This window comes from Salvelinus sp. IW2-2015, linkage group LG11 (genome assembly GCF_002910315.2).
Source record: "Salvelinus sp. IW2-2015 linkage group LG11, ASM291031v2, whole genome shotgun sequence".
NCBI lineage: Eukaryota > Metazoa > Chordata > Actinopteri > Salmoniformes > Salmonidae > Salvelinus > Salvelinus sp. IW2-2015.
In genome coordinates this window covers 33,206,465-33,229,309 of record NC_036851.1, presented here as the reverse complement: position 1 = coordinate 33,229,309, position 22,845 = coordinate 33,206,465, and the positions used below count along the sequence as shown (strand labels likewise).

At 42.8% G+C, this 22,845-nt stretch overlaps 1 protein-coding gene across 2 annotated transcripts in view; it reads right to left on the bottom strand.

The window, feature by feature from the left end:
• LOC111970233 (serine/threonine-protein phosphatase 6 regulatory ankyrin repeat subunit C-like) overlaps positions 1-20,635 on the bottom strand; it is a 62,610-nt gene extending 41,975 nt beyond the window's left edge. For both annotated transcript variants that reach the window (XM_023996854.2, XM_023996855.2), the window contains exons 1-11: positions 20,441-20,635; positions 19,262-19,345; positions 17,340-17,418; positions 16,957-17,027; positions 16,545-16,745; positions 16,241-16,328; positions 13,916-14,058; positions 13,519-13,731; positions 5,892-5,970; positions 5,476-5,590; positions 877-959 (exon numbers count right to left, since the gene is read on the bottom strand). In XM_023996854.2, the coding sequence (XP_023852622.1) occupies positions 877-959; positions 5,476-5,590; positions 5,892-5,970; positions 13,519-13,731; positions 13,916-14,058; positions 16,241-16,328; positions 16,545-16,745; positions 16,957-17,027; positions 17,340-17,418; positions 19,262-19,345; positions 20,441-20,467 (1,183 nt within the window). In that variant the 5' untranslated portion in view covers positions 20,468-20,635. The remainder of the gene's footprint in view (positions 1-876; positions 960-5,475; positions 5,591-5,891; positions 5,971-13,518; positions 13,732-13,915; positions 14,059-16,240; positions 16,329-16,544; positions 16,746-16,956; positions 17,028-17,339; positions 17,419-19,261; positions 19,346-20,440) is intronic.
• Between the last annotated feature and the right edge of the window lie 2,210 nt (positions 20,636-22,845).

Genomic DNA, 22,845 nt, shown 5'->3' with positions numbered 1-22,845 from the left:
CTGATTTTAAGAAATACATTGATGTTTATAGTTAGGTACAGTCATGCAATGATTGTGCTTTTTTCGCAAAAGCGCTTTTGTTAAATCATCCCCCGTTTGGCGAAGTTGGCTGTCTTTGTTAGGAAGAAATAGTCTTCACACAGTTCGCAACGAGCCAGGCGGCCCAAACTGCTGCATAAACCCTGACTCTGTTGAAAGAAATTCATGTTAGCAGGCAATATTAACTAAATATGCAGGTTTAAAAATATATACTTGTGTATTGATTTTAAGAAAGGCATTAATGTTTATGGTTAGATACCTTTTTCGCGAATGCGCACCGCATCGATTATATGCAACGCAGGACACGCTAGATAAACTAGTAATATCATCAACCATGTGTGGTTAACTAGTGATTATGATTGATTGTTTTTTTATAAGATAAGTTTAATGCTAGCTAGCAACTTACCTTGGCTTCTTACTGCATTCACGTAACAGGTGGGCTCCTCGTGGAGTGCAATGAGAGGCAGGTGGTTAGAGCGTTGGACTAGTTAACCGTAAGGTTGCAAGATTGAATCCCCCGAGCTGACAAGGTAAAAATCTGTCGTTCTGCCCCTGAACAAGGCAGTTAACCCACGGTTCCTAGGCCGTCATTGAAAATAAGAATGTGTTCTTAACTGACTTGCCTAGTTAAATAAAGGTGTAAAAAATATATATAAATAAATGAAAAATTGGCCAAATCGGTGTCCAAAAATACCGATTTCAGATTGTTATGAAAACTTGAAATCGGCCCTAATTAAATCGGCCATTCCGATTAATCGGTCGACCTCTAATGTACACCTCCATGAAACTTGATTAGTTTCAATCATACAGTTTCCATGGCTGTGTATAAAGGCTTACCTGAGGAGAGTAACTTGCGACAACAGTCTGAAAACCCGTAGAGCACAGCCAAATGCAACGGAAACATCCCATTAATCCCTTGCCTAGAGAGCAAGGAGAGCGATAGAGGAATATATGAGACAGGGAAGGAGATATAGTGCTGACAGCAGCTTCTCAAATATGTACACAATGAACAGTTCCTTTGGAAAGTATTCAGACCCCTTGACTTTTTCCACATTTTGTTACGTTACAGCCTTATTCTAAAATTGATTAAATAAAACAATTTCCTCAGCAATTGTAGGAGTAAATGAGACACATAGATAACACAGACGTATAGGACAGCACATAGACGTATAGGACAGCTGAACATTAAAAACAGACCACAGGAAGACAGGGAAACACATAGGCGCCTAAGACAACTGGACACACTAAGGATAGGGGAGACAGAGTCTGCTGATTCCAATAAAGGCAAACAAAACAAAGAGTACATTGACACATTAATGAAAGGAAGAGACCCATGGTTTGCTGACACACTAATGATAGAGGGACCTATAGTCAGCTGCTTCTAAAAAGACGAAGGCCTATAGGATAGATAGACATATATTATTTTTAGGATAAGAGAGGGTCCTACCACCATTATAATCTAACTGAAAGCAGATATGGGCGTTAGTAGGCGTGAACAAGCAGGAAGCCTGAACTAAAAGATAATGGTGGCAGGAGAATTAGGGGAATAATGGTTATTTGCATATGGGTTGGACCCATATGCTATATGTGGAAAAATACAGGAGCCGGGGCTCTGGAAAGCGGGGTGGGATCCGCGGATCGTTCCGGCTTGTGATACATTGTATTAAAAAGTCTATTTGATTTCACAAGTTCTTACGAGTGTTATATTTCTGAGACGATTTTCCACGACACAATCTACACACAATACCCCATAACGACAAAGCGAAAACAGGTATAGAAATTTTAGCATATGTACACTGCTCAAAAAAATAAAGGGAACACTTAAACAACACAATGTAACTCCAAGTCAATCACACTTCTGTGAAATCAAACTGTCCACTTAGGAAGCAACACTGATTGACAATAAATTTCACATGCTGTTGTGCAAATGGAATAGACAACAGGTGGAAATTATAGGCAATTAGCAAGACACCCCCAATAAAGGAGTGGTTCTGCAGGTGGTGACCACAGACCACTTCTCAGTTCCTATGCTTCCTGGCTGATGTTTTGGTCACTTTTGAATGCTGGCGGTGCTCTCACTCTAGTGGTAGCATGAGACGGAGTCTACAACCCACACAAGTGGCTCAGGTAGTGCAGCTCATCCAGGATGGCACATCAATGCGAGCTGTGGCAAGAAGGTTTGCTGTGTCTGTCAGCGTAGTGTCCAGAGCATGGAGGCGCTACCAGGAGACAGGCCAGTACATCAGGAGACGTGGAGGAGGCCGTAGGAGGGCAACAACCCAGCAGCAGGACCGCTACCTCCGCTTTTGTGCAAGGAGGAGCACTGCCAGAGCCTGCAAAATGACCTCCAGCAGGCCACAAATGTGCATGTGTCTGCTCAAACGGTCAGAAACAGACTCCATGAGGGTGGTATGAGGCCCGACGTCCACAGTGGGGGTTGTGCTTACAGCCCAAACACGTGCAGGACGTTTGGCATTTGCCAGAGAACACCAAGATTGGCAAATTCGCCACTGGCGCCCTGTGCTCTTCACAGATGAAAGCAGGTTCACACTGAGCACGTGACAGACGTGACAGAGTCTGGAGACGCCGTGGAGAACGTTCTGCTGCCTGCAACATCCTCCAGCATGACCGGTTTGCGGGTGGGTCAGTCATGGTGTGGGTGGCATTTCTTTGGGGGGCGCACAGCCCTCCATGTGCTCGCCAGAGGTAGCCTGACTGCCATTAGGTACCGAATGAGATCCTCAGACCCCTTGTGAGACCATATGCTGGTGCGGTTGGCCCTGGGTTCCTCCTAATGCAAGACAATGCTAGACCTCATGTGGCTGGAGTGTGTCAGCAGTTCCTGCAAGAGGAAGGCATTGATGCTATGGACTGGCCCGCCCTTTCCCCAGACCTAAATCCAATTTAGCACATCTGGACATCATGTCTCGCTCCATCCACCAACGCCACGTTGCACCACAGACTGTCCAGGAGTTGGCGGAAGCTTTAGTCCAGGTCTGGGAGGAGATCCCTCAGGGGACCATTCGCCACCTCATCAGGAGCATGCCCAGGCGTTGTAGGGAGGTCATACAGGCACGTGGAGGCCACACACACTATTGAGCCTCATTTCGACTTGTTTTTAAGGACATTACATCAAAGTTGGATCAGCCTGTAGTGTGGTTTTCCACTTTAATTTTGAGTGTGACTCCAAATCCAGACCTCCATGGGTTGATAAATTTGATTTCCATTGATAATTTGTGTGWGATTTTGTTGTCAGCACATTCAACTATGTAAAGAAAAAAGTATTTAATAAGAATATTTCATTCATTCAGATCTAGGATGTGTTATTTTAGTGTTCCCTTTATTTTTTTGAGCAGTGTATAAACAAAAAACTGAAATACCTTATTAACATAAGTATTCAGACCCGTTGCTATGAGATTCGAAACTGAGCTCGGGTGCATCCCGTTTCCATGGATCATCCTTGAGAAGTTTCTACAACTTGATTGGAGTTCATCTGTGGTAAATTCAATTGATTGGACATGATTTGTAAAGGCACACACTGGTCTATATAAGGTCCCACAGTTGACAATGCATGTCAGAGCAAAAAACAGGAATTGGTCGAAGGAATTGTCCGTAGAGCTCCGAGACAGGTTTGAACCAATCAGGCCTTTATGGAAGAGTGGCCAGACGAAAGCCACTCCTCAGTAAAAGGCACATGAGAGCCCGCTTGGAGTTTGCCAAAAGGCACCTGAAACACTCTCAGACCATGAGAAACAAGATTCTCTGGTCTGATGAAACCAAGATTGAACTCTTTGGCCTGAATGCCAAGCGTCACGTCAGGAGGAAACCTGGCACAATCCCTACGGTTAAGCATGGTGGTGGCAGCCTCATGTTGTGGGGATGTTTTTCAGCGGCAGAGACTGGGAGACTAGTCAGGATCAAGTACAGAAAGATCCTTGATGAAAACCTACTCCAGAGCACTCAGGACCTCAGACTGGGGCGAAGGTTCACCTTCCAACAGGACAACAACCCTAAGCACACAGCCAAGACAACGCAGGAGTGGCTTCGGGACAAGTTTCTGAATGTCCTTGAGTGGCCAGAGCCCAGACTTGAACCCGATCTAACAACTCGAGAGACCTGAAAATAGCTGTGCAGTAACGCTCCCCATCCAACCGGACAGAGCTTGAGAGAATCTTCAGAGAAAAATGGGAGAAACTCCCCAAATACAGGTGTGCCAAGCTTGTAGTATCGTCATACACAAGAATACTCAAGGCTGTAATTGCTGTCAAAGGTGCTTAAAGAAGGTTCTGAGTAAAGGGTCTGAATACTTATGTAAATGTGATTAGTTTTTTTTTATAAATTAGCAAGAAAAATATAAAAAACTGTTTTTGCTTTGTAATGATGGGGTATTTTATGTAGCTTGAGAGAAAAAAACAGTTTAATCAATATTAGAATAAGGCTGTAACCTAACAAAATATGGAAAAAGTCAAGGGGTCTGAATACTTTCCAGAGACACTATGAACGAAACATGCAACAATTACAAATGTTTTACTGCATTTAAGTTCATATGAGGAAATCAGTCAATAGAAATCAATTCAMTAGGCCCTAATCTATGGATTTCACGACTGGGAATACAGATATGCATCTGTTGGACACAGAAACCCTAAAAGAAATGGTCCTCACAATGGGCCTTAAGATCTCGTCACAATATTTCTGTGCATTCAAATTGCCATCGATAAAATGTAATTGTGTTTGTTGTCAGTAGCTTGCGCCTGCCCATACCATAACCCCACCACGGGGCATTCTTGACAACGTGGACATCAGTAAACCACTCGCCCACATGACGCCATACACGTGGTCTGCGGTTGTGAGGCTGGTTGGACGTGCTGCCAGTCTCTAAAATGATGTTGGTGGCGACTTACGGTAGAGAAATTAACATTCAATTGTCTGGCAACAGATCTGATGGACAWTCCTGCTGTCAGCATGCCAACTGCATGCTCCCTCCAAACTTGAGACATCTGTGGCATTGTGTTGTGTGACAAAACTGCACATTATAGAGTGACCTTTAATCATGTTGTTTAATCAGCTTCTTGATATTCCACACATGTCAGGTGGATGGATTAGCTAGGCAAAGGAGAAATGCTCACCAACATGTATGTAAACAAAAGTTGTGCACAACATTTGAGAAAAACTTTGTGCGTATGGAACACTTCTGGGATCTTTTATTTCAGCTCATGAAAAGTGAGGCCAACAATTTACATGTTGCGTTTATATTTTTGTTCAGTGTAGAAATTTTTTGAGTTTTGCTGCTAGTTTTGTTGAGAGGTCCATTATGTTGCATAAGCAATGTGAGAGCTGATCCTCTGACATTCTGCTTCTGCCATAAAAAATGTCTACAGTGGAGTTCTGTGTCTGTTCCGCCACTCACCTGATTGTGTGTGTGCGTGTGTCTCTCACCTGGCCGTGTCAGCACCATTAGTCATCAGGGTGCTAATCAGCAGCTCGTGGCCGTGCTTAGCAGCAACGTGAAGAGGAGTATTGCCATATTTATCTACACAGTCGATCTCCCCACCTGCACACAGAGGAGAGGGGATGTGGTCGGGGCAGAGAGGAGAATTGCACAATACTGTTTTTGACACAGCTATGAGAAGCTATGTGGCTGTTGGAGTTGTGGTGGTTGCTATGGGCTGGTGGGGGGATGAGTGTTGAGTATGTTTGGGTGGGTGGTGCGCTTCAATAGAAGTTTGTTACCTAAAATACTGCAAGCACTTTTCACAAACACCCTATCATTGTGTAGTGTGTGTGATAATGTTGTATTCATTTTAATAATATTGCAAATATTACTATTATTTTGGATGTGTGTGTGTGGTTACCGTTTTGGATAAGGATTTGGGAGCGAGTGAAGCGCCCGTGAATAGCGGCCATGTGCAAAGGGCTCTTCCCTTCTTTACTCTGTGAGAGAAAGAGAGAACACACAAAAACAGTTCATTGTTAGGTAAATAATGAATTTATCTTAAACCTCTGTTGACTAAGACCGCGTCCCAAACGGCATTCCATATACACACATATAATGTACTAATATTGAGTTGCACCCCCTTTTGCTCTCAGAAGAGCCTCATTTTGTTGGGGCATGGATTCTACAAAGTGTCAAAAGCGTTCCACAGGGATGCTGGCCCATGTCGATTCCAATGCTTCCCACAATTGTGTCAAGCAGGCTGGATGTCATTTGGGACGGTGGACCATTCTTGACACACACGGGAAACTTTTGAGCGTGAAAAAAAACAACGTTGTGCCTTGCTGACACCTACTACCCTACAAAGTTCAAAGGCACTTAAATATTTTGTCTTGCCCATTCACCCTCTAAATGGCACCCATACGTCTCATGGCTTAAAAATCCTTCTTTAAACTCTTCTCCCCATCATCTACATTGATTGAAGAGGATTTAACAAGTGACATCAATAAGGGATCTTAGCTTTCAAATGGTCAGTCCATATCATAGTAAGAGAGCAGGTGTTCCTAATGTTTTGTACACATTGTGCTTGAGCATATACACTACCGACATACAGAGACCCATTATCAGCAACCATCACTCCCGTGTTCCAATGGTACGTTGTGTTAGCTAATCCAAGTTCATCATTTAAAAAAAGGCTAATTGATCATTAGAAAGCCCGTTTGCAATTATGTTAGCATAGCTGAAAACTGTTGTGCTAATTAAAGAAGCAATAAAACTGGCCTTCTTTAGACTAGTTGAGTATCTGGAGCATCGGCATTTGTGGGTTCGAGTAAAGGCTCAAAATGGCCAGAAACAAAGACCTTTCTTCTGAAACTCGTCAGTCTATTATCGTTCTGAGAAATTAAGGCTATTCCATGTTAGAAATTGCCAAGAAACTGAAGATCTCGTACAACACTGTGTACTACTCCATTCACAGAACAGCGCGAACTGGCTCTAACCAGAATAGAAAGAGGAGCGGGAGGCCCTGGTTCACAACTGAGCAAGAGGACAAGTACATTAGTGTGTCTAGTTTGAGAAACAAACGCCTCACAAGTCCTCAACTGGCAGCTTCATGAAATAGTATCCGCAAAACACCAGTTTCAACGTCAACAGTGAAGAGGTGACTCCGGGAMGCTGGCCTTCTAGGCAGAGTTGCAAAGAAAAGCCATATCTCAGACTGGCCAATAAAAAGAAAAGATTAAGATGAGCAAAAGACACTGGACAGAGGAAGATTGGAAAAAAAGTGTTACGGACAGACAAATCTAAGTTTGAGGTGATCACAAAGAACATTCGTGAGGCGCAGAAAAAATGAAAAGATGCTGGAGGAGTGCTTGACGCCACCTGTAAAGCCTAGTGGAGGCAATGTGATGGTCTGGGGGTGCTTTGGTGGTCATAAAGTGGGAGATTTGTACAGTGTAAAAGGGATCTTGAAGAAGGAAGGCTATCCCTCCATTTTGGAGTCCAATTCCATACCCTGTGGACAGCGCTTAATTGGAGCCAATTTCCTCCTACAACAGGACAATGTCCCAAAGCACAACTCCAAACTACGCAATAACTATTTAGGGAAAAAGCAGTCAGCTGATATTCTTTCTATAATGGAGTGGCCAGCACACTCACCGGATCTCTTGAGCTGTTGTGGGAGCAGCTTGACTGTATGGTACGTAAGAAGTGCCCATCAAGCCAATCCAACTTGTGGGAGGTGCTTCAGGAAGCATGGGGTTAAATCTGGTTAAATCTCTTCAGATTACCTCAACAAATTGATAACTACAATGCCAAAGGTCTGCAAGGCTATAATGGCTGCAAATAGAGGATTCTTTGACAAAAGCAAAGTTTGAAGGACACAATTATTTCAATTTTAAAAAATCATTATTTATAACCTTTTCAACGTTTGACTATATTTCCTATTCATTTTGCAACTCATTTCATGTATGTTTTCATGGAAAACAAGGACATTTCTAAGTGACCCCAAACTTCTGAACGCTAGTGTATACACAGTGGGCTCCAAAATTACTGGCACCCCTGACTGGCAATGCACAAACAATGCTTAAACAAATATAAACAATATAATTATAGAGATAAACTCAAAATACCAACATGTGAGAAATACTGTACTTTATTAATGTTTCAATGGAACCAAACAAAATAATTGATTGATTTAATTAATTAAAAATCAATGTCCTCCATATCAAGGTTTCACAATTAATGGCACTCTTAAAGATTATTGTAAATAACATCTACCAAAATTATACCACAAATTAAAGTCTTAAGGAACTATATCGAGCCATTACATCACTTCCTGTCTCACTAGGGTATCAAAATGAGGTAACAGGCATGCAATATCCCTTTGTCATCCAACACCATGAAGAAAACAATAGAACTGGCAGTTCAAAAGAGACAGATGGTCGTAGACCTTAATAAATCTGGTAATGGCTACAAGAAGATCCACAAACGATTGAATATACCACTGAACACTGTCAGGGCAATTATTAGAAAATTCAAAAGATATGGAACAGTTGAAAACCTCATGGGTAGAGGACGCAAATGCATTTTGCTCCCCAGGATGGGGAGGAGAATGGTGAGAAAAGCAACAAAATCCCCAAGAATCACTGAAAGAATTGCAGGCCTTGGTGGCGTCTTGGGGTCACCAGGTTTCAAAAAGCACCATCAGACGCTACCTCCACATCCACAGGCTCTTTGGAAGGGTTGCCAGAAGAAAGCCCTTAATGACCCCAAGACACAGACGCAAGCACTTGAAGTTTGCCAAACGCCATTTAAATTATGACAGGAAGAAGGTGCTCTGGTCAGATGAGACCAAAATTGAACGTTTCGGTCAGATACAGCATCGGCATGTTTGGCGTCGAAACAGAGATGCATACAAGGAGAGGCACCTCATACCCACGGTGAAATATGGAGAGGGGTCAGTGATGTTTTGGGGCTGTTGTAATTCCATAGGTCCAGGGGCACTGGTTAAGATTGATGGCATAATGAATTCCACCAAGTATTAGGCAATTTTGGCTGACAATTTGGTTGCCTCTGCCAGAAGGCTGGGACTTGGCCGTAGGTGGACTTTCCAACAAGACAATGACCCGAAACATACCTCAAGATCCACACAGAAATGGTTCTGTGACAACAAAATCAATGTTCTGCAATGGCCATCTCAGTCGCCGGACCTCAATCCAATCGAAAACCTGTGGGCTGAGTGGAAGAGGGCAGTTGATAAGAGCAAACCTAAGAATGTGAAGGATCTTGAAAGGATCTGCATAGAGGAATGGTCCAAAATCCCTCCAAATGTGTTCCTTAACCTTGTCAAATATTACAGGAAAAGACTCCATGCTGTTATCCTTGCCAGAGGTGGTTGCACTTAGTACTAAATGAGGAGTGCCAATAATTATGAAACCTTGATTTTGGTTAAATTTATTTTGTATTAAATAATTGAATGATTTTGGTTGGTTCCATTGAAACATTAATAAAGTACAGTATTTCTCACATGTTGGTATTTTGAGTTTCTCTCTATAATTATATTGTTCATATTTTTTTAAGTATTATTTGTGCATTGCCAGTCAGGGGTGCTAGTAATTTTGGAGCCCACTGTACATACACACACACACACAGTGCATTCAGAAAGTATTCAGATCCTTGACTTTCAGATTTTGTTTCGTTACAGCCTTATTTCGGAAAATCATTAAAACGACAAAGCAGAAACAGGTTTAGACATTTTTGCAAATGTAATAAAAAGTACAACAGGAAATACTACATTTACATAAGTATTCAGACTTTTTACTCAGTACTTTCTTTAAGCACCTTTGGCTGCGATTACAGCCGAGTCTTCTTGGGTATGACGCTACAAGCTTGGCACACCTATATTTGGGGAGTTTCTCCCATTTATTTCTGCAGATCCCCTCAAGCTCTGTCAGGTTGGATAAGGAGCGTCGCTGCACAGCTATTTTCAGGTCTCTCRAGAGATGTTACATCCGGTTCAAGTCCGGGCCACTCAAGGCCATTCAGAGACTTGCCCCAAAGCCAGTCCTGCATTGTCTTAGCTGTGTGCTTAGGGTCGTTGTCCTGTTGGAAGGTGAACCTTATCCACAGTCTGAGGTCCTGAGCACTCTGGAGCAGGTTTTCATCAAGGATCTCTCTGCATTGCACAATGTTAATCTTTTCCTCATTCCTGACGAGTCTCCCAGTCCCTGCCACTGAAAAACATCCTCACAGCATGATGCTGCCACCATCATGCTTCACCATAGGGATGGTGCCAGGTTTCCTACAGACGTAACGCTTGGCATTCAGGCCAAAGAGTTCAATCTTGGTTTCATCAAACTAGAGAATTTTGTTTCTCATGGTCTGAGTCTTTAGGTGCCTTTTGGCAAACTCAAAGATGGTTGTCCTTCTGGAAGGTTCTCTAATCTCCACAGAGGAACTCCGGAGCTCTGTCAGAATGACCATCGGGTTCTTGGTCACCTCCCTGACCAAGGTCCTTCTCTCTTGATTGCTCAGTTTGGCTGGGCAGCCGGCTCTTGGAAGAGTCTTGGTGGTTTCAAACTTGTTCCATTTGAGAATGTGTTCATGGGGATCTTCAATGCTGCAGAAATGTTTTGGTACCTTTCCCCAGATCTGTGCCTCGACACAATCCTGTCTCGGAGCTCTACGGACAATTCCTTCGACCTCATGGCGTGGTTTTTGCTCTGACATGCACTGTCAACAGTGGGACCTTACATAGACAGGTGTGTGCCATTCCAAATCATGTTCAATCAATTTAATATACCACAGGTCAAATCCAATCAAGTTGTAGAAACATCAAGGATGATCAATGGAAACAGGATGCACCTGAGCTCAATTTCGACTCTCGTAATAAAGGGTCTGAATACTTATGTAAATAAGGTATTTCAGTTAATTTGTAATAAATTTGCTCAAATTAATAAAACCTTTTTTTCACAATGTCATTATTATAGTATTGTGTAGATTGGTGAGATTATAAAAAAAAATTTTTTTGAATAAGGCTGTAACGTAACAAAATGTGGAAAAGGGGAATGGGTCTGAATACTTTCCGAATGCACTGTATATACAGTACCAGTCAAAAGTATGGACACACCTACTCATTCAAGGGTTTTTCTTTATTTTTACTATTTTCTACATTGTAGAATAACAGTAATGACATCAAAACTTTGAAATAACACATATGAAATTAAGAGGTAACCAAAAATGTGCTACAAATCTAAATATATGTTATATTTGAGATTATTCAAAGTAGCCTCCCTTTGCCTTGATGACAGCTTTGCACACCTTGGCATTCTCTCAGCCAGCTTCATGAGGTAGTCACCTGGAATGCATTTCAATTAACAGGTGTGCCTTGTTAAAGTTCCATTTGTGGAATTTCTTTCCTTCTTAATGCATTTGAGCCAATCAGTTGTGTTGTGACAAGGTAGGGGTGGTATACAGACGATAGCCCTATTTGGTAAAATACCATATCATATCAAGAACAACTCTAATAAGCAAAGAGAAATGACAGTCCATCATTACTTTAAGACATGAATGTCAGTCAATCCGGAAAATTTCAAGAACTTTTAAAGTTTCTTCAAGAGCAGTCGCAAAAACCATCAAGCGCTATGATGAAACTGGCTCTCATGAGTACTGCCACAGGAAAGGAAGCCTCTGCTGCAGGGGTTAAGTTGATTAGAGTTAACTTCACTTCAGATTGCAGCTCAAATAAATGCTTCACAGTTCAAGTAAGACACACATTTCTACATCAACTGTTCAGAGGACACTGCGTGAATCAGGCCTCCGTGGTCAAATTGCTGTAAAGAAACCGCTACCAAAGGAGAAGAGACTTGCTTGGGCCAAGAAACACYAGCAATGGCCATTAGACTGGTGGAACTCTGTCCTTTGGCCAAGATGAGTTGAAATTTGAGATTTTTAGTTTCAACTGCCGTCTTTGTGAGACGCAGAGTAGGTGAACGGATGATCTCTGCATGTGTGGTTCCCACCGTGAAGCATGGAGGAGATGTGATGGTGCGTTGCTGGTGACACTGCCAGTGATTTATTTAGAATTCATGGCACACTTAACCAGCATGGCTACKACAGCATTCTGCAGCTATAAGTCATCCCATCTGGTTTGCGCTTAGTGGGACTATCATTTGTTTTTCAACAGGACAATGACCCAACACACCTACAGGCAAAGTAAGGACTATTTGACCAAAGAGTCATACCGCAGATTCTCAATTGAATTGAGGTCCGGGCTTTGACTAGGCCATTCCAAGATATTTAAACGTTTCCCCTTAAACCACTCGAGTGTTGCTTTAGCAGTATGCTTAGGGTCATTGTCCTGCTGGAAGGTGAACCTCCGTCCCAGTCTCAAATCTCTGGAAGACTGAAACAGGTTTCCCTCAAGAATTTCCCTGTATTTAGCGCCATCCATCATTCCTTAAATTCTGACCAGTATCCCAGTCTCTGCAGATGAAAAACATCCTCACAGCATGATGCTGCCACCACCATGCTTCWCTGTGGGGATGCTGTTCTCGGGGTGATGAGAYGTGTTGGGTTTGCGCCAYACATAGCATTTTCCTTGATGGCCAAAAAGCTAAATTTTAGTCTCATCTAACCAGAGTACCTTCATCCATATGTTTGGGGAGTCTCCCACATGCCTTTTGGAGAACACCAAACGTGTTTGCTTATTTTTTCTTTAAGCAATGGCTTTTTTTCTGGCCACTCTTCCGTAAAGCCCAGCTCTGTGGAGTGTACGGCTTAAAGTGGTCCTATGGACAYATACTCCAATCMCCGCTGTGGAGCWTTYCAGCTCCTTCAGGGTTCTCTWTGTTGRGCCTCTGATTAATGCCCTCCTTGCCTGGTCCATGAGTTTGTGTGCGGCCCTCTCTTGGCAGGTTTGTTGTGGTGCCATAGTCTTTCCATTTTTTAAATAATGGATTTAATGGTGCTCTGTGGGATGTTCAAAGTTTCTGATATTTTTTTATAACCCAACCCTGATCTGTACTTCTCCACAACTTTGTCCCTGACCTGTTTGGAGAGCTCCTTGGTCTTCATGGTGCCGCTTGCTTGGTGGTGCCCCTTGCTTAGTGGTGTTGCAGACTCTGGGACCTTTCAGAACAGGTGTATATATACTGCGATCATGTGACACTTAAATAAAGTCCACCTGTGTGCAATCTAACTAATTATGTGACTTCTGAAGGTAATTGGTTGCACCAGATCTTATTTTGGGGCTTCATAGCAAAGGGGGTGAATACATATGCAAGCACCACTTTTCCGTTTTAAATTTTTAAGTTCTTTTTTCCATTTCACTTCACCAATTTGGACTATTTTGTGTATGTCCATTACATGAAACCCAAATAAAAATCTATTTAAATGACAGGTTGTAATGCAACAAAATTGGGGGAAAAAGCCAAGGGGGATGAATACTTTTGCAAGGCACTGTATATACACATTTGTGCACTATATAAGGAATAGGGTGCCATTTATGGTGCAACCAATCCCTTTTTCCCCAGCCTACTCCAACTGACCTGCATGTTGACGTCAGCACCGTTGTTAACTAGCAGCTCGAGGCAAAGCGCCCCGTTGGTGGAGACAGCGGCCAGGTGCAGCGGCGTGCAGCCGCGCTGGTTTGGCTGGTTGACGTTGGCGCCTCGGTTCACCAGCTCGTTGGCAACCGCCTCTTGGCCTGTGTAGCACGCCATGTGGAGCGCTGTGTTCCCAAAAGCGTTGGGCTCGTCAATCTGACGCAGAGATAAAGAGAAGGTAGAAATTAGACAACAACTAGAGATGATGGTGGGGTTTGGGGATGTTATATGGTCCGGAGATAATAAAAAAAGAAGCACATTTCAACAATAGGAAACCACCTGACACATGGAGTGACCATATGATGGAGACCTGATGGAGCCTCACCCCCTGACCCCTCACCTCTGACCCCAACCGCAGCAAGTACTTGACCACCTCGATCTGGCCGCTGGCAGCTGCGGCGTGGAGCGGGGTATAACCTCGCTTGTCCCTGCACATGGCGTCCGCACTCCGCGACACCAGTAGCTTCACGATCTCCAGATGCCCTGAGGGAAGAGGAGACAACCATAGAATCATGGAACATATACAGACACACACGGATAGGTTAATGAAATCCAAGTCAATCTTCTGCTTGTGCGTGAGGATATGTGATTCGGCAAAGATTTTCTTATCTTTGTACAGTGTATTTGGAAAGTATTCAGACCCCTTGACTATTTCTACATTTGGTTACGTTACAGCCTTATTCTAAAATGGATTAAATAATTTCCCCCCCATCAATCTACCCACAATACCCCATTATGACAAAACGAAAACAGGTTTTTGGACATTTTTGCAAATGTAGTAAAAATAAACAGAAATACCTTATTTAGATAAGTATTCAGACCCTTTGCTATGAGACTCGAAATTGAGCTCAGGTGCATCCTGTTTCCATTGATCATCCTTGAGAAGTTTCTACAACTTGATTGGAGTCCACCTGTGGTAAATTCAATTGATTGGACATGATTTGGAAAGGAACACACATGTTGATATAAGGTCCCACAGTTGACAGTGCATGTTAGAGCAAAAACCAAGCCATGAGGTCGAAGGAATTGTCCGTAGAGCTCCGAGACAGGATTGTGTTGAGGCACAGATCTGGGGAAGGGTACAAAAAAATGTCTGCAGCATTGAAGGTCCCCAAGAACACAGTGGCCTCCATCATTCTTAAAATGGAAGAATTTTGGAACCACCAAGACTATTCCTAGAGCTGGCAGCCAAAAGGCACCTAAAGGACGCAGACCATGAGAAACAAGATTCTCTGGTGTGATGAAACCAAGATTCAACTCTTTGGCCTGAATGCCAAGAATAACATCAGGACAACAACCAGAAGCACACAGCCAAGACAGAGCAGGAGTGGCTTCGGGACAAGTCTCAATGTCCRTGAGTGGTCCAGCCAGAGCCCGGACTTGAATCCGATCGAACATCTCTGGAGAGACCTGAAAATAGCTGTGCAGCGACGCTCCCCATCCAACCTGACAGAGCTCGAGAGGATCTGCAGAGAGGAATGGGAGAAACTCCCCAAATACAGGTGTGCAAAGCTTGTAGCGTCATACCCAAGACTCGAGACTGTAATCGCTACCAAAGGTGCTTCAACCAAGTACTGAGTAAAAGGTCTGAATACTGATTTCATTTTATTTTTTAATTCGCAAACATTTCTAAAAACATGTCTTCTCTTTGTCATTATGGGTTATTGTGTGTAGATTGATGAGGAAATGTGTTTTATTTAAATAATTTTAGAATAAGGCTGTAACATAACAAAATGTGGAAAAAGTCAAGGGATCCGAATACTTTCCCAAATGCACTGTATATGAAGATYCCTTGATGGGAAGTCTAGAATGCAAGTTGATTTGTAGATCAGTGAGTCTGATCAATGTACAGTGCCTTTGCTCAGACCAATGAGAGAAGTGTCAGTAACCTCATTCAACCATTTAATGTGGCTGAATTACCTGACGCATGAAAAAAGTGAAGACTGGGCTGATGGAAACATGAAATGCCGGTACAATTTTATAAACGCCGACAATTTGTTTGTTCAATCTTTTTGTGTCTGTAAAATTAATTATGCTAGAAATTGTGGTGGAAATGCCTTTATCCGCAAATATTAATATAATAACCATCATAATGAAGTAAACTTGGGAGTCACGCAATATGTTCTGTGGTCCTCCCACTACGACACGGGAAAGCATGCAGTTTATTAGGTAACAGATGAAATAAGTTATGATGAACTTCACAGGAGGTGAAAGTGCAAGGTGATGAGCTTGATGCTCCTTTCCAATAAATATTGAGGGTCTTATTCTGGTGACATGATGATCGATGCTTGGCTGCCATTTGACAAATACAAATAATATCGCTCTTATCCATAAGAATATGCGAGCTGTTGGCTAGAGTGCATGTGCCAAGACCAGAGTGGATACATTTGCTACAGTTCGTGACAAAAAGCGATGGAAATCCATTTAACTTGTATTTTTCCATTCGGTACATGGGAATTTAACAGCAAAAGTTATTTTTATATGCACTATGTCATCCCGTACAGCCTTTAATCTGCAAAAAGTCTGTTTGATGGAAACATCTCTGGAGGGAAAATGCCCATATTTTTCTATAAAGATATCAGAACATTCGATTTCAAATCTGTGGCAAATTGTATGGAAACCAAGCTACTTTCAGGAAATGTGTTCGTTCTAAGGTCCCACCCACCGAGGTATGCGGCCCAGTGGATTGGCTGCCTCTCCTTCTTATCACTGGCACTCAAGTTCGCCCCTTTGTTGAGGAGCAAATTCACCATCTGGAAACAGACAGCAGATAGTGAGTTAAAACCAGCACACTCAAGACACCTTTCTGAGTAGAGGATGAACAGTTAATCACCTAGGCTACGTCTGAATTGGCACCTATTCCCTATATAGGGGACCCTATGCGGGCCCTGGTCAAAAGTAGTACACTATATAGGGGATTGGGTGCCATTTCAGTGTTACTCATAACCCTCCACCCTATGACCCCTAACCTCCACATGGCCGCTGTGTGCTGCATGGTGCAGGGCCGTCCTGCCGGAGCGGTCTGCTACGTTCAGGCTGCTCAGCTTGGGGATTAGGGCCTCAGCGCAGCGTGTGGCCCGGTTTGCCGCCGCCACGTGCAACGGCGTCTGCCAAAACTTATCTCGCAGATTGACCTCCGCATCCTGCTTCAGAAGCAGCCCCACGGCCTTCTGGGAAAGACGGAAGGAGAATAAATAAAAAGGATGAGGAGTGTGACTATCACTGACATTCATATAGCTACTCATTCAAGAAAGGAGGTGATGGGTTATAAGTATGCAAATTCTATTTCAAAAGCTGAGCAATGCTATTAAGACAGATGAGGAATTCAAGTGAAATGACTGTAGAAGGTTTTACATATAGTACTTGACATCACGGTCTTACTTCGTTCCGTGAGGCAGCTGCCCGATGCAGGGGTGTCAGCCAGCCTTGGTCCTTAGCATTAATACTAGCACCTGAGAGCGAGAGAGAGCGAGCAAACTCAGTCAACCATTCTGTAGCTTTCAGCTCTACCGCACATTCAGCTAATCACAATGGCCCTCAGATCTCAGATGGTCAGTGACATTTGCACACGTCTCTGGTTTCATTAGCAGTATATTCATTTAGGATAGGGCTTATCAACCTCTGACTATAGGGAAGGGTTTCAATGCTGGTTGATATTCTAACAGATAATGAGATGAACCTTTATTCCATAATATGATAGGGATAATTGAGTGAATAATGCAAATCACTCTGAAAAGTGTCTGTCTCATGCTGGAGAACGTTACCTGAATTAATGAGGAGGTCCATAATGTGAACGTCGCCCAAACACGCAGCAGCATGTAAGGGGGTACGGCGTTCTTGGTCCTGAGGAGACAGAGCAGACAGAGAAACAGTCAGCAAGGACCCAGATTAATGCCCACAGTTGGTTTTGATCACATCATTGTATTAAAAACAAACAGCAAGTTGAACGATACACCTCAAAGGCCGAGAARATAAAACGTAATACCGCTGCTAATAGGTTTGAACTTGAAACCAACTACATAAAATAGCTTTTAATTACAGGATATTGAAAATACAGAAAGAAATAGTCATCCTGCAAAAAACTAAAGTAAAAAGGTATGTCATACATGTTGGCCTGTAGTCCGTCTCCTCAGAATATTCAGTATGAACTATTTTTCACAGAAAATTATTAGTTGGGATTAGGTATGCTGTATCTAAAAATGTGGCAAGYCCAGATTGTATTTTTTTCATTCTGTAAACCGAAAGGGCTTGAAATCCACCTCAGTGAGTAAAATTGCTCAGGCATCTTTAGCCTGTTAACGGACCCTGTCCTCCGTACTGGAATGTGTGTGTGCAGTGTAAACCCACCAGTGAATGACTCATGACAGTGAAAAAAAGGAAGGGAGGCGTGTTGGGAATGAGGGCTCAGGCCCGGTCTRACCCTCACAGCCCTAGTAAGGAAATTGCTGTCTTATTCTCCATACGCATCATTCAATCACTGACTGACTGGAGGAGGAAGCCGTTTGAGGATTTTGGGCCTCCGGGATGAGAGGCTGTTTTAAGGACAACAAATCCCTGTGGGTTTTGGGCGTACAAGTCAAAAATGTTATCTTACATAGCAAGAATTCATGTTTGGATGCATGTAGGAATCAAAACAATGTTAACCATGTGAAAGTGAAGCAAAGGGAGCTCAACTGCATATTACTTTTGCTGTGGTAGAACAGAATGTCTTCTTTGACTTGAAGCAGTGATTGAATAGCCCGAGGGCTAGTGGCTTCAACTGAGTATTGACAGTGATATAATATTTTACCTCTGCCAAATATTGACTCCATTGTAAATGCAAAATATATTAATATACAATAGAAACTGATTTGGGTTGTTGTGACATTTAACAAATTGCAGCTACTGAATTTACATATTGGCACCAAGCCATATTTGAACCGATGCTGATTGAAAGCATGCACTCAGCAATTTGAGACCCCTTCCTCTCCACTGTAGAAGTTCCTTTCCACTTTCTATACACCACTATTCACATTAGGTGCCCTCACCTTGCCCCGTTTCAGCACCTGTGAAACTAAATGTTAAGACTGGCTGTGTGTGTATTAAGTGGACCTAGAGAATGGTGTCAGGGCTCTAACCTGACAGTCAGCTGGTCAGATTACCAGAGGGATGGACTGAACGAGCGAGGAATCTAGACTGATCGGCCACACACTTGGATGGAAGAAGATGCTTTCAATCTCTCAATGCTAAGCTTTTCCTCCCATCAATCCCTTAACCGTAAACTAATATTTTCCTTGTCTTCAAATACATGGGGCATATGCACTTGTGTGCAATGCAACCACACACACAAAAAATACAGCTTACACTCAAGATGGTTTTTGAAGAGAACAACATGCACAGATACTGTTGAAAGCTGTGACCAAGAATGTGAAGTGTGAAATGCTGTGGGTATAACATTACTGCTCCACATAGCATTATTTATTTACTCTGTTACGTTAACTATATCTGATTCACAGTTGACAGGAAGATCAAATCAAAGTTTAAGGTCACATGCACAGGAGGTCAAAGCCTGTAGAGGATTGGAGAGGTAATTCCTTGCTGTTTAACTGGCTGGCTCATTAAGAAKGTGTCTAGTATGGGTACCATAGGAAATGTGGAGTAAATTGATTCACACAAGGGCATGTTAATGTGTAGCGAGCCATCTTACCAGTGCATTGACTTCTTCATTCTTGTGCAACAAAAACTTCACTTCCTCTGCATTTCGGCTAAATATAGCCTGGACCAGCAAAGTCTGGAAGAGAATATAGACACATTACATATTTTCAGATTGTGCATGCATAACTGACATCCTGATCCTGTAAATAAAAATATATATAATGGACCTGCGTTATCTGGTCCAATTTCTTGCAAACGTCTTTGCATTGTGCAAGTTAATATTATAAGAGGTCATTGTCATAGACAGGTGTGGGATCTGGGCATTACGCTATAAAATGTGTGATGCTTCCCTGATAACACGGGGTGGACGAATGACATTAGCTAGCTATCCACTTGACTGGGAATTGCTAAACAGACAGACACTACTTGTCATATTTGCCAACGTTAGCTGCGTGCACCCAACACAACGTACTTCGCTTGGAATTGGAAAACGCCTCACGCACGCAGTAATTAAATCGTAACAGCTGATTGCATTTCTGTACAACATGCAACTATAAAAAGTTAGCGGAATACATAATTATGTCCAGTTAGCTCGAGACTTTACCAACACAGTAGTGACAGCCCAGTCCATAGCTAACTAATGCTTACTGCAACGACGACGTATCGATCTAGATAGTTAACGTTAGTTTCCTAGCTGTCAGTTAGTTGGCTAAGAATGTGACCGTCATTACTCCTATATTGTTGGTTATTGACGTTATTGACGTTATTGACGTCTAAACAAGTTGTTCATACTGAAAATCATAAAATCCCAACTGCTTAGCCAAATAGATAGCTGGCTACTATTCAGAATATGTCGTCGTCCATACCGATACCAGTTAGCTAACTACGTTAGCTATGGGATGATAGCCTGGATAGGAAAGCTGGTGTGTACATGATATTGCCACATTTAGTAGTTAGGCATTAGCAAGCGAACAAATCAGCGGAGATACTTTTAGCAAACAATACAGTCCCACGTTATACTTCATTTTATTGGAGCATGTAAAATGTGATTACACTATCGTTAAAATGGCCATAAACGAGCTTAGGCCAAGCACCGTAGTTAGCGAGACCTAGCAAGCTAACGTTAGCTAGCTATCTATCAAACCCGCCCTCATAAGGAAAAAGTGATTAGGAAAACAACGGTTTCCAAAAGGAATACCGACCGTAGTAAGCTTTAATTTGCGTTACCTACCTGGTCTATTATGTTAAGTATTCCCATCTCCTAGTCAGTCAGGCCGGAGATCCTTCATTAGGATCGGGTGGAGATGTAGCTAATTGCGATATTTTTGTTTTATTGTGGTAATTGTTCGGGGAAGGGTTTGTTCTGCGTCCGTGTGTGCTAGCCGTTGTTTATTGCACTGATAGACACAAGTGGTGCGTACTTGAACGGCGGCCGTCGGTAAAAGCTAGTATGTGCAGTAACTACAAGCAGCGACATACAGTGGTCACTTTGAATAGTGCACCACAATCTATCCATAAAATGTGTAAATGTAATAGTTTTAGTAACGTCGTAACTATATCAGACAAAACATCTGTCTGCAATGAATATTATACCATCTAACGTTAGCTGTCTTATTCAAGAAAACTAGCTGGACTATTTTTTTGTGTTAGGTAGATATTTCAGCTTCTTTTTTGGGGGGTTGAGAAAATTAATCTTCTGTAGCAAGATTTACAAAGTGATGAACATATGGCCGAGGGACAGCTATTGGGGAACTGTGGGGGGATCTTGGAGGGTTCGGGTTCACGTTTTTTGGCCTGGTGGGAGATCTGCCAACGTGRCCTTGAGCAGGGCATTGACCCTGGATGTTTCTGTGTGTCGCTCTGAATGGGAGTCTGTTGGATGACTGGTATGGTGTAGCTGTTGAGCGGCTTCAATGCAAGTACACTGTATGTTTCGGATATTCAATAAAAAAAAAAWAWATATATATATATATAGTGATGAACATAGAAATTGAATGATCGTTCTATTTCTACGGGGGTGAATGKGTTCATTGACAACAACAAAAACGAATGAGTCAGATGGTTAGCTTCTTACACAATTTAAGTGGGAGTGTCCGGACCTAGGACATGTTTCAGTAGAATTTTCTCCAACTCGACAGAAGTGAAGAAGGCAGTTTATAGCCGGTGACTATCAGTGGATCTGACCGGGTAAAGTAATAAGAAGGTAAGAAGCTGGCAGATGAAACTGTTTAATACTGTAATGACCTGACTAGATCATAAAGGAACAATTGTCCAGACAGAGGTTTGAGTTTACGAATTGACGGTTTATTAACCCAACTTTACACAGGCTAATGTTTGGCCGTAGCCCACGCCAAATAAATGAAAGATACCCACAAACCAACCGTGTCCTTCTCTTGTGAAGGCCAGACATAAGAGAAAGAACAATGGCTAAACCTGGTCTTGACTTCCAATGCTCCATCCCCCTGCCCAACCCCCCTCCACGCCACTCCGCCAACCACCAGGATGCCCGGCATCAGAACATTCCAGGCATTCCCCTGATTGGCAGATAGCAGGTTGATTGGCATGTCGGACCCCGCGAACACTGGTAGGTACAACACAACCCACTAATAGCCTAACACTTAACACACAGCTGTCTGTGCGGGTCGCTACAATACGTAACCAGCTAAAGAGTTATGGCATTTCATTCGATTTAGGCAAGGGGTCGAGCAATGTTAGCTTGCAAGCTGATTATCCTGTTACTAAAATTACATTAAAAATGTAATTCTGATGGAATCAGGCAGTTAGGTAGCACACATGCTTTACAGAACGTGTGTCTGTGATGTGAGCAACATTAGCTGAGCAACAATAGTGTAATCGGCCATTRGCCTTGATTTTGGCTCAATAGGCCTGGTATATTATCAAGGAGCTTTACATTTTTATGGGGTTATTTTGCCTAAAAACATGTATGCCAACCTATAAGCTCAGCCTAGCAAGAGTGGCCAAAAGGGTGTTTAGCATCCCCAGTGTGGCTCTGCAAGTGTGGAGAGCATATTCGCCGCTGGCCTGCTCTTCTGACACCAACGCATGAGCATGAAGCCACAGACTGTCCAAACTCCTGTTTCTAAAAATGTATTCAAAGGCACTGAAGTCATTTTTCGTTTAGTTTGTATTTAATTCTAAGTAAGTCACAGCCTATAATGGAATGGCCCATACCATAACCCCACCGCCACCATGGGGCACTCTGTTCTCAACGTTGACATCAGCAAACCGCTCCATACACGCTGTCTGCCGTCTGCCAGACAGTTGAAGCCAGGATTCATCTGTGAAAAGCACACTTCTCCAGCGTGACGCCGAACTGCAATCAGGTCAAGACCCTGGTGAGGATAACGAGTTGACCTTCCCTGATATGGTTTCTGACAGTTTGTGAATAAATTCTTCGGTTTTACAAAACCCACAGTTTCATCAGCTGGTGGCTGGTCTCAGTCTATCCTGCAGGTGAAGAAGCCTGATGTGGAGGTCCTAGGCTGGTGTTGTTACACGTGGTCTGCGGTTGTGAGGCCAGTTGGACATACTACCAAATTCTCAAAAATTTTGTTGGAGGCGGTTCATGGTAGGGAAATGAACATTAAATTATCTTGCAACAGCTCTGGTGGACAT